Source organism: Trachymyrmex cornetzi, unplaced genomic scaffold (assembly GCF_001594075.2).
Source record: "Trachymyrmex cornetzi isolate Tcor2-1 unplaced genomic scaffold, Tcor1.1 scaffold248, whole genome shotgun sequence".
Classification (NCBI taxonomy): Eukaryota; Metazoa; Arthropoda; class Insecta; order Hymenoptera; family Formicidae; genus Trachymyrmex; species Trachymyrmex cornetzi.
The window spans coordinates 2,006,849-2,019,458 of record NW_017297144.1 but is presented as its reverse complement, the minus strand read 5'-3'; the positions used below and the strand labels follow the sequence as shown (position 1 = coordinate 2,019,458).

Genomic DNA, 12,610 nt, shown 5'->3' with positions numbered 1-12,610 from the left:
ACTTTGAGATATATAGATTAACTGAAACAATTGTATTAAAAACACTCAAAATAATATTCCATTTTCAATTGACATATGCAATTGTTAAGTTAGAAAGGTGACATGAGTCTAACACATCAAAATGTTACAAAAATAATAACATATCAGTTTATTTTACATTGAAGTAATAATCAAAATGTGGTAACACAAGAAAAATTCTACATATGGACGCACGATTTTTTACTGTGTAAAAGTAACAGACATTTAAAAGAGATTTCAGTTATGATTATAATACGCGTAATGAATTATAAGAGATGAAAGTATTTTTACAGAGAGAGATAATAAAACAAAAGTTTCAGTAAAATATTTTATTTTACTCAATGTGTCGAGAGATAAGCGAAAAGTAATTAATATAATTAATTATATCACTTAAAAAAATTGGAGCATGTATAATATGCGCGATAAAACGATTTCGGAACCATTCGCGTATATTTTCTCTTCTCTTTTCCATGATAATAGTTAATGAACAGTTGGCTAAATTAATACAAGATATCACGGGATAAAAATATTTCGAATACTTTTTTTCCGATGAGTTATTTTGAGGGTCGTGTGTGCAATATGACATAATCAGGTTCATTCATAAGCCGTACTAATACGTATTATTGTACTGATACAGTCACGTTTATAAAGGCTGCTATCTAAAGACTCATTTAAACGGAACATTATATCGGATCGATATCATAAAACCAGCTCGTATACAGTTCATAACGTAGTTTTAATTTCACGTCCGTTTGTATTGTATTATATATACAACTCTACACATTTTCCACTTAAGTATAATGCATGACATTGATATATCGTCTTTTTAGAACGCTTCTATAAATACTATGCGATATTTCAATCGCCACAATAAGATCGATATAATTTAATTTTCTTATTAGCTTTTATTTTTGTGCAGTATTCTTAGTGTTTATTTATTTTTTAGATAAATTGGTTGATTATGGACATAAATACAATAAGAAGATGAACAGTTCAATTCAGTTCCATTCTTCTTTCTTATCTTTTTGTCTTATTTTGCTGAGATAAATGTATTTGTAATTCAATTCTAAATTGAGAGTGTCAATTAACAAATAAGTGTGTCAGAAATCTTTTTGTTTTTTTTATTTTACGAAATATATAATTCTTAAACACTTTGTTAGAAATAAATCCGATTATGTAATTTATATCTTTGAATACATGCGTTGTATTTATCTTGTGTTTGTATGTTCTAGTATTATGTTCCAGATTTCGTGAAAATGAAGGGCCGGACGATGCTTCATTCTTCTTCATCAAGGTAATAATAATTGATAATATTATTTACCAGTCTCTATCGAATAAATAATTATGTTATTTTATTATTTTTATCTTTTAATAATGTTATATGATAGTAGCAGAAACATATCGTAACATTAGACGATTCAATAAACGATTACGATATACGATAATTCTTGTTAACTGATTTCTATTTTATTTTTGTTATTCAATACGACTCTTGTTGCCTTCTCTCGCCATTTAACCCTTTGTTGCACAAACTTTTCCATTGAAAAAAGTACTAATTTTGACAGATCTTTTGTTTCTAATTTATATTTAATGTAAAATATATAATAATATGTTTTTGTTTACAAGTCTTAGGAACATAACGGTACCAAAAATCTAACATAAATCAATTATCAAATACGTAAAAGCATACAAAAATTACGGCGAGAAAGATGTACCTTCTACACGCACATTATGCAAAAGGATTCAGATTAATGCTATATGTTTGGAAAGGAAATACAAATTTTTGAAAGAGTCTGAAAAGTACGACTGGAAAAGTGCAAAATTCAATAAAACTGATAATATATGACTTACGAAACGCCAACATTGCATAATATTGAAATGACCAGTGATTAACAACCTTTTAAATCTAGCAAAAGTGACGCAATTAACGTGTGAATATGCATTTGTAAAAAACATTTATTTTTCCAAAAAAAGTTACGATAATATGACATTGGAATATCTCGTATGTTGCATAAATTGATACAGTTCGATCGACGCAGTATATCGATTTTAGCAGAAATCTTGAAACTGGATTTTTCAAATCGCTTATCATTCGACTGAAATGTCAAACGATATCTAGTGGAATCGCGACGGACTGTTCAAGCAGAACGAGCAGGTCGCGAGATTTCGGCGTGCATTGAACGAGTGCCAGAAAAACGAGGTGGATCGAAGATAACTACGAGCAGTATTCGACGTCCGCACGTGCGAGCAGCGACAGAAGCGATGTCTTGCACATAGCCCACGAGTCTTTTTTATTGTCACCGCGATAAATATAACGACTAAATCAGAGAGAGAGAGAGAGAGAGAGAGAGAGAGAGAGAGAGAGCACGGAATTTCACGCGAAAGCTGGAAGTTATTCGTCCAGAGCACACCACATCGTGCCAGTTCTCTTCCCACGCGAGATTTCAAATCTCTCTTTCTCTCACTTCTTTTTTCTTTCTCACTTTTTATCGATCGCGTCGCTTGTCGAACGTTCATCTTCACATATGTATGTAAACGAATGCACCTTTAATTTTATCCGTGACGCGGTATCTACAGCTGAAATTCACGGAATAAAGGATTCGCTCTTCGGATATTGAAAAGTGATTGAGAGGAGACGTGATTGCGAAGAAATAAATAGCGAATGATCAGATCCAATTAAATATAGAAGTGTTATTCGAGACGTTCTGATTCACAGTAGTCTCTTCAATTTCGTTCTTTTGCATTTTATCTTAAATCTTCATCTCGCTATTATTCAGTCAAAGAATGCTATCATTTACTTTCTTCATGATAAATTTATTAATTATAGAATTTAATTAATTAAATTAGTGTCGTTCGATAAAAAAATGCATTAGTGTGTATAAATGCAACTATTATTTTTCTTTATTTCACTGAATTTATTTTGAAGCGCCCGACAAATTTATGTCAATTTTTTGAAAGAAATGCAAGAGTACTTTTATGTAGATCTTACTTACGTTTTAATCCATACACAATTATACTTTTGTTGAAAAGTCTAAAGGAAGAAATTTCTCATATATGATGCAAAATAATAAGTATGTACGTATTTATATAGTGAACGTAATCTTTCGTCATCTTTTACATAATTTGAGGATTCAATTTTCTCGGAACTTCTCAGATTTCTCAGGGATAAAGTTTTCGAGGTGTGACACGAATTTTCCACGGTCAGTCTAATATAATATTATTATTCCACTTTCGATGGAAAATCTAAAAAAAGAAATTTCTAATACGAGAAATAAACAATATGGTGTATGCAAAATAAGATGGTGAAGTTGTACGTATAGTGAAGAAAATTATATTGCAATAATAAAGATTGTATTATCGTATTCCGCTGTCACTTTGAAGGTGAATCGAACATTAATGCATTATCATAGGCACACGGAAGTCACGCGTTTATTTTCAGCCCGCGATGTTGCGGGGTATTCATTGCATTATAAACTATTTATGCCTTTATGCAAATGCGCGCCATGCATGTCACACTTTGTGGTTTGATTGGAAAAGAGCCTATTAAAATGTCATACAGGCTTCTTATCTGCACTAAGCATCTGCGCTATTGTCGCATCGCTTGACAATAAACGGTAGTATGTGATAATTTGGCGATATTCCTGCACATCGACAGGCGGGCAATCGCTGAAATTGTTATCTCAAATGATGCCAGTAATGTAGTGTTGGTTAGTAATAATTAAACTGTAATATTATGCAGTCGTACAGATTAAAATATAACTATATATATATATATATGTATGTATATTTTCTCAATTGAAACATATGCAGTTATATAAATGCGCGAAAAAGATGCTTTTCCATGCGTACTTGTCATATCTCAACATTTTTATCATGATAATGTATTCTTGAATTTGCCAAACAGTTTCGGAAAATTTCAATACATACATATGCTAAGTGAGTATATGTATTCTGGCAGAAACTGACAGACAAATGTAGTTTACGGAAGAAAACGTTGATATTAGAATGAAAATTTAATTGCGATTCAGTACATGAAACGCTCCAACAATTTTTATTATCATGCAAGTCAATTATAGGAACTGTAGTTATATTTCTTAAAAAAAAATTATATAACTAAGACATCAGATTCTTACGCAATCGCATATTTTCTTAGAAAGCAGTTTAGGAAGTAAGACCAAAACAGAAATGTCTTATAATGCATATTTGTATATTTTGTATATATTTTTATATTTTATCCGCATAAAAAAATTTGATGTCTAGTTATACAATTTTTTTTATGAAGCGGAATAATCGCTTTGTTCGCTGAACCTTTTTTTTATTATCGATGCATTACATAAATGTTCAAAATGTAGAGTTTTCGCTCGCGTTTCAAACGTATCTCAGTAGGATTTCTGACAGTATTATTGCACAGTCCGTGATCGCATGTTGTTGTATTTGCACGAAATACAAAGTATTCTGTGGTTTAACGTACACTTATTTGAACTTCTCTCTCGTGCAGCGTCCATACAAGAAATTATCGAACCGCGGTAAAAAAGTAATAAAGAATTATAATAAATTTATTTACAGTCTCATCTTAATTTTGCTCAAAACGCAACTAGTTTATTTTATTTTTGTCGACTGGCTTTATTTTAATACGTTCGTGTTATTTAAATTAATTTATGTTGTCTTGCGTGTTTCACGAGACAACTCACTAATATTACACGTGAATTTTGTTTTAGGACGCTCTCCTAGGAATGACACTATGAAAGGTGAGTGAACAAATAGCCTAAGGCTTGCTTGTTAGTCAAAACGATTTCTAAATGATGTTATACAAGATGGTGCACTTAAAACGAAAACCATTTTTCTAGAAGCCATTAGTGATAAAACTCGTTTTTGGTGTGGGTACTAAATGTTTCTTGAAACCTTTTATGGAATACCTGAAATACCATTATTGAACCTTTCAGAAGGAAAAATACATTTGACATTTTTTTGGAAATTCTAGATAATACAATATTATAGATAGAACATGTCATAAAATATTTTCTCTCGTTCTCATTTTAATATTCTCGCATGTAAAAATGGCAAGTTCATCTGCATAAAATATAATTACGTAAAAAAACGTAATTCTATTTATTCCGGCGTTAAAAATATGTACGATTACTGAAGTGGATTTATTGAACCTTTGCTAATCTAAGAGCTTAAAGTCGTAATAAATTTTTAATATATTTTAAATTAAGTTTGATTCTTGAACATAAATTATACAAATATAATTATTTTAAGAGAGTCTTTTAATTACGACACACACAATACAGTTCTAAAAGTAACATTCTGTTTATATATAGTCTGCATTGTTGAATCTCGCTTAGTAACGGTGGGTTAAAACATTGAAATGTATTGTTCCTTGAATTCAATAGGGGTAGCTCGTTTATATATAAAAGATTTCGATTTTGGAGCACCAAAGAGAGTATTTTATTTCTAACATTCTCCTAGAAAACTTGCGATACCTTTATATCATCACTCTGTGTAAAGACAGCACAAAGAGACATGTCCACTTGATGAGGGCTCATCAAACCTATATACATTTTACACGTCTCATCATGTAAAATGGGATGTTGTATACCGTGACAATGTTACGTATGATAATACACAGTCGAGTTACATAAAATTCGTTATATAAACGCGACAATATTTGCGTTCGTCGAATATTTGAGAAATGGTAGCACGATTTACAATTCCGTTCGCTTGGCGCGATTCATGTATACGTTACTCGTAATACTGTTTTAATTTTGTATAGCACGTGTATCGTGAATATAAAACCGAACTCCAAGCGACGTGATCATTTGCCAGCCAAATATTCGATAAATACATAAATACAAGTTTAGTTGCATACGCATATATATAGCATTGCATGTCGGCCTCATTGTCCCGACACTTCTCACAGCTTGACAATATTTATTAAATGGACACATCGTTTGTAACATCGATCGCGTTGACATCACTTTTACGTAATTATATACCATATTATAATTATATATTTAAAGCGCTGTTTAATGCGGATTGTTTATCCTCTAAATTGGAGAATTATTAAAATGGCCAGCCATTTAATGCGTTCCTTTTTATTAAAATTGATCCTTTAAATAGGGGGACATAGATTATTTTGGAAAATGGGTATTTATTGTAAAATTTAAATATTTGAAGTTTTAAAATTTTATATTTTTTTTTAAATCTCTAGTAAAAATTAATGCCATATTTAGGAAAGATATAGAAAAATAAAACTCCGAATATTATTTATATTCAATATAGAATAAAAAACAGTAAATACCTTCATAACTTATTTTCTCGAGAACTTTCTTGCTGTAATTTTGATTTGCGAGTTTTGCCACCCTTATAATACTTGACATTGTGTGACACTTGATATTTCTATATCGATTCTTTAATTATCTTATGAATTGAAAATGCGGCAGTAATCGCGAGTGAGTGTAGTTTATATCATAAATATATTAGGCGATATTTGAAGCATATCAAATATATTGTTTATTAAAAAACTTAAAATATTACTCCGAGAATTTTATATTATTCTATGCAGTTTTAAGCACGATACCTTTTTACGTTTCGTTTTTTTTTACAAATATCACAATTAAAAATGAAAAACAAAATGGAGCACTATAGATAACTATGCAATAAATGGAAATTAGTTCGCTATCGTATACTACATTCGTTTAACATTATCGGTAACTTATCTATATGTGCAGGAAAAGCTCACGATTCGTCTATACAAGGTTTTGCGAAGCAGTATCCCGGCTGTACACTATATACCAGAAAAAAGTCGGGAGGTAGGTTTATAATGATATGCCATCATTCATACATAAAGTATTAGATCCGAAGATATGGCATCTACACTTTACGTTTCCTCGTTATATGAAAGTAACTTTTTTTTTATTTCAATTGGAATCGATAAAATTCAGTTGATTTTGTGGAGAAATCAATTTTTTTATATATACTAATAAAATTGTAATGAATATCGTGAAAAAATTTATTTGGATCTACTTATTTGTTAAAAAATTGTTACCTATAAAGCAACAAAATATGGTCTTTACGCTATACATAAGCCAAATTATTTGTTGTGTTGTTTTTTGCAGTTAGTTTCAGGGTGCATTCATGATTAAACTTTTTTGATTGATATCATGATGTAAGACAGGTGTAACATCTTCTTATATCATGGCTGATATTGGTCTTTTTTTAACTGATACTTGTTTAGCGATCTATGAAATTTTGATATTGTACAGCCAAAACATCCTTAACGAAGACTAGACTCTCTTAGAATAGAAGATATGAACAAATATTAAAAGATATGTTCGTAGGAACAGCGATCGCTGGAGGATCGCGATCGGCTCGCGGAATTTTGAGGACCCTCGTGTTCATCGTTTTGGCTACGTTTCTCTGGCTTCAGCTTCACGTAGTCAGTTTGACTGGTCGAGATGATTCCGGGCAATCGTCATCGAACGAGACGCTTTTCTCTCTCGTGCCTCAAGAGTTGCACAGGTAATCTCGCATGTTTCACAAAATTATTTTTAATGTTACTATAATACTGTTATTATATTTATTAATATTGTTATTATCATGTCTTGGACGCACGCGCGAGTTTAATTGAAAGCAAATTGGATGTGAAGTATGAGATGTAGAATTTTTTATCTTTTAATTTTATAAAGATTTAATATCATCTCCTTTAAGAATTAAATGAAGCAAATCTGTTTTTCTCGAGGTATTTTTCATAAACCATCCTTTTTAGAGAAAATTTTTAATTATCAAGAATAAATAAACAAACTTTTAGGGGAAAGTTTTGCCGATAAAATAGCGTTAATAAAATTATCTCGATAATTACCTCATCTTCCGTCAACGTTTCGCCTTCTATATTTTCAGATTTTTAAAAGAAGGACGTAACTCGTCCACAAATTTGGTGAATTCTAGCTCGGGAGCGCTCACGGAGCTGGAGATCGCGGAAATCCGTCATAAAATCGAGCGGGTGAATGCGGAGCAAAGAGTGTACAACGAGGAGGCGTTCGGACCGTTGGCCAGCGACGCTCCAATTATAGTCATCCAAGTGCATACGCGGCTCACTTATCTACGGCACCTTATCGTCTCACTGGCACAAGCTAAGGACATCGAGCAGGCTCTTCTCGTATTTAGCCACGACGTTTGGCACCTAGATATCAACTATCTCGTGCAGAGCGTCGACTTTTGCAGGGTTATGCAGATCTTCTATCCACACAGCATTCAGACTCATCCCCATACGTTTCCCGGTGAAGGACCCAACGACTGTCCACGAAACATTCGCAAAGAACAGTAAAATTATCTCCACCGTTTGTAATCTATCGAACAACCTTCCCCGAATTTGTCAAATTCAATCGAATTTTGTTTTCTCTTTTGCAGGGCCTTAAATTTAAAATGCACCAACGCCAAACACCCAGACTTGTACGGTCACTACAGGGAGGCGAAATTTACGCAGACCAAGCATCACTGGTGGTGGAAAGCGAACAGGGTGTTCGATCAATTGTCAGTGACAAGAAATCACACCGGGATGGTCCTCTTTCTCGAGGAGGACCACTACGTCGCCGAAGATTTCTTACACGTGCTTAGACTCATGGAGCGCACTTGTAAGCTCAGTTGTGAGAGGTGCAACGTTCTATCGTTGGGTACATATTTAAAGACGTACAACTATTTTACGGATTTTAGTCGTAAGGTGAGAACTTATCCGTACTTTTGGCATATTCGTTACATTTGTAACTTTGCTTTGCGCGATGTTTTATGCACAGAATAAGGACGTGCGAATATATCGGGCGGGTGTACGTTAATGAGAAGCACCATTTACAGGCGATCGACAATGCGTAGACAATTTAACGTTTCTTTAGCGGCTCACACGCATTCATTTACCTCATTCATAATTAGGCATATACAACAACGGCGATTTTCTCACTGGCGCACGAAGTATATCGTTGCTGGCGCTTGTAGCGTGACAGTATCTGGCAAAATTAGCGCGAGCGTTATCATATCCCAATGAAACGCGATCCCTCGCTTTTACAAACAAGATATTTTTATTTCTCTCACACACAGCGTATTTTTCATTCTCTCTGATTCGACACGGAGAAATTCTCGAAGGCGGAAATATCGTGTCATTGCGCATCGTTGCACGTTTACGACGTTAAGCGTATCCGACGTTATCATATGTTCACCATTAGTATGTCTGTGTCGATGTTTCACGCACGCCCGATCCGTTAGTTCCTCGGCGTCGATAGCGCTCTGCAAAAGGAGTTGCTGCGTGGATTAAAGCGGCAAGAAGCGGCGATGGCGCAGAGGCAGCAAATCGGCAACGGGTTCGGCGGCATCGACACCGTCACCGGCGGTGATGGCAACGGCATTAATAACGCCGGTAGTAACGCCGCCGTCATCGGTAACGGGAGTACCGGTGGTGGTGGTGGCGTCAGAGGCATCGGCGTCAGCGGTGTGTCATCCACCTACTATCAGAACGCGAATACGATGCAAACGGCGCCCGGGTGGGCCTTCCAACTCCTGCCCAGCCTCTACAATCACTATCAGAAGGTTCTCCGAATCCACCGAATCCCGTCTGAATAGCAAAAAGATCGCCTATCGTCATACTTTTGATTCTTTCTATTCGCCTGACCTCGCACCATCTCTTCCTTTTCTTTCTTTTGCTTCGCCTTCCGCCGTATTAGGAAAATGCAAGTAGTTCTCCATCCTCCTCGATAAACTTTGTCAAACTTTGCACGACTCGCTTCCACCGACTCGCATCGATCCAGCCAACAAAGGACGCATTGCATGACGATCGATTGGTGGCTCCGGCTGCTTGACGTTGAATTAGAGAACCGAGAAAACGCGCTCTTTACTCTATAAAAAGGAAATAATATATATAGTGAATTTTATACGAACTCCGTAAACATATCAATTTAACGTTCAATATTAGTATATTCTTATCATGCCAAATGCAGTAGGTGGAACGCCTTTGTAGATGAATTTCCATTTCCTCCAGACAGTAGTGCATGTTCCGAGCATCTATTACCATCACATGCACGATACAAAGTCATAATACAATCGGTCCGGTTGTTATTGTGAACATACGAAGTACTTCGTACTCACTGAAGTCATAAGTCGTGTCTTTGGTAAGAATAAATAGAGCAGTTCTGGATCCTTGAGTCTGATAGAATACAATAGGAGATATTTACGACTAAAATTCTGACTTTGTCTCAACTGTTCGCTTTAGTCATAGTCACATAGTTCGAATTAGATTTCCCTCAGTAGATTTTACGTGAAAAAGATATTGCGAAAATTTTACATCAGTACTTGATAACGATGGTTTTTATTCTGTTGGGACAGGCGGAAGTTACTCCATGGATATCTAGCAAGCACAATATGGGCATGGCATTCAATCGTGTCACATGGAACAAGCTACGGAAATGCGTGGCACAGTTTTGTTCCTACGACGATTACAACTGGGACTGGAGTCTGCAGTATATCGCGCAAACATGCGTACCGTCCAGTCGGGGCGCCGGAATAGCGCCTCGCGCTGAATCCGGATTGATCACAATGACAATGAGAGCTCCGAGAGTCTTCCATATCGGAGAATGGTGAGTATCAACTTTTCGCTTATTTCCCATAAATGAGAATTGAGCTTTTATTCTGCGACATCCTTCGCATATCTCCTTTTTATTATTCATGAGCGTTAATGCGATGTTAAGAGATGTTTTCCATTTGATGGCACAATTCGATACATGTCGTTCGGTTTTTGTTACTCATTAAATGTCAAGAAAGATAGAATGATATTTGTGTTGACTTGTGTTTACTAAGTGGAAAGTACCCAAAATTATCACCCTTTTAATTGGATGTTTGCTTTTACAGTGGAGTGCATCATAAGAAGAATAACTGTGAATCGACGGCAGTGATAGCGAAGGTCAAAAACGTCTTGAATGCGGCGCGCAATCATCTGTTCCCTTCGCAATTAACGTTAACAATTGCCGGAACGGCAAAGAAGACGAAACTCCGTAAGGGTAATGGTGGATGGGGAGATGTTCGAGATCATCAGCTTTGCTGGAACATGACCATATCTCCAGATCTGGATTTGCCTTGAGAACTACAAACTTTGATATTGATAATGATTGGTTCGAATACATAAATCGTGATATGAACTGCCAGTTACTGAATAATCAGGTCAATAGCGGCAATTCTATCGTGATAATCCAAAGGTATATTAGACGATACCGTTCTAATGGAATGGTTAAGGATGTCCAGTAGGATGATGCAAAGACTACAGGAAAAACTCCGTCGTTGTAACGAATCAGTTTCGAATTGCGCGAACGTATTATAGTCGCTGCCAGACACGATCGAAGGCGATTGTAAGACCGCTGTCACTGCCACGAACAGAATATTTCTTGCGAGTAGAAATATTTATAAACGTTTCTTCGAGACAAGACGTAACACTGCACATGCAGACGAAAGGAAACATCTCGATAGTGACATCAAATTGGTGCTATTTTGAAAGAAAGTGCAATTCTTTTTTGGTATATTTAGTTTGTCGATTTATTTATGCCCAAGCACTGATGCGAAACGAGAAAACATCATAAGCTATGCAGGTGCAAGTGAATCAGTGAGATATATTTCGCGAAAAAAGGTATTTGATTGAAGCGCGTTATTATAGTATTGACGAGAAGATTTATTTATATTAAACATTGTGCTGTCCACAAAAAAATATAGTGTGATAAAAACATTCATAATAAGACATCGCGTTTCTTCGATTTTAAAGCAACGTGACGCGCACTCGCTTGAAAGATGAGTTTTCTCGAGGAGTATGCGAGAGAATGAGAGAGAAGTGTTGTGTTATATGTTCGATTAGATTGAAACATACATTATCGATATTCTAAAGGCCTACGAGACATTGGAAATGGCAACATGTACATATTTAATTTCCATGTCGCCGTATAAGCGATATATAAAGGAAAAAAGGCTGCACCCTGTACTTCTGTAATTTCGTAATGGAAATAACTTTCTGCTTCCCGACTTATTGTTAGCTTCTGCTCTTTAAGATATTACGCCAGCGGCGTTTATCAGATTCGTAATTTCAATTACGAATTACGCTCATTATATTCTAGTCAACGTGTATAACATAACACTAAAACTGCAGGTATTTAATAACCGATTGTAGGAAATAAGTTCATAAGATTAAGGATTTCACATGTACTACTAGTGATACGCCCTCAAAGGCGCATTAACGTCATGTAACGACCTCGGGGATACGAACGTAATGAATGTCTCATGTACCTTTTATATTTATAACAATAAAACAACAGCAATGAAGATAAATAGAATTTCTTGAAAATGAAATTTCTTTATCTGCTGGTGAGTAATTCACTTATTTCTGCGTAATTCACTGCTAATTATATTTTTGTAGAAATGCGTAAAAAATATTTGTCAAAAGTTTCTTAAAAGTTAAATATCAATAATTAGCCGTTATAATTTTATTTACAATTTTCTAGTATTAAATAATACCACAAATTTACGACACTCTTTATATAATAAATTTCATTAAATTTTATATATGTGAGTA

At 34.8% G+C, this 12,610-nt stretch overlaps 1 protein-coding gene across 9 annotated transcripts in view; it reads left to right on the top strand.

Moving 5' to 3' along the window:
- The window catches only part of Mgat2 (alpha-1,6-mannosyl-glycoprotein 2-beta-N-acetylglucosaminyltransferase), a 23,379-nt gene extending 11,022 nt beyond the window's left edge, over positions 1–12,357 (top strand). For 2 of the 9 annotated variants that reach the window (XM_018508007.1, XM_018508009.1), the window contains exons 2-10: positions 1,264–1,312; positions 4,737–4,766; positions 6,750–6,830; positions 7,359–7,539; positions 7,918–8,340; positions 8,428–8,737; positions 9,274–9,594; positions 10,387–10,637; positions 10,909–12,357. In XM_018508007.1, the coding sequence (XP_018363509.1) occupies positions 4,760–4,766; positions 6,750–6,830; positions 7,359–7,539; positions 7,918–8,340; positions 8,428–8,737; positions 9,274–9,594; positions 10,387–10,637; positions 10,909–11,137 (1,803 nt within the window). In that variant the 5' untranslated portion in view covers positions 1,264–1,312; positions 4,737–4,759 and the 3' untranslated portion in view covers positions 11,138–12,357. Of the gene's footprint in view, positions 1–1,250; positions 1,313–4,736; positions 4,767–6,749; positions 6,831–7,358; positions 7,540–7,917; positions 8,341–8,427; positions 8,738–9,273; positions 9,595–10,386; positions 10,638–10,908 lie in introns of all 9 variants that reach the window. The other 7 variants (XM_018508006.1, XM_018508008.1, XM_018508010.1 and 4 more) reach the window with 6 other exon arrangements.
- Positions 12,358–12,610: the final 253 nt, after the last annotated feature.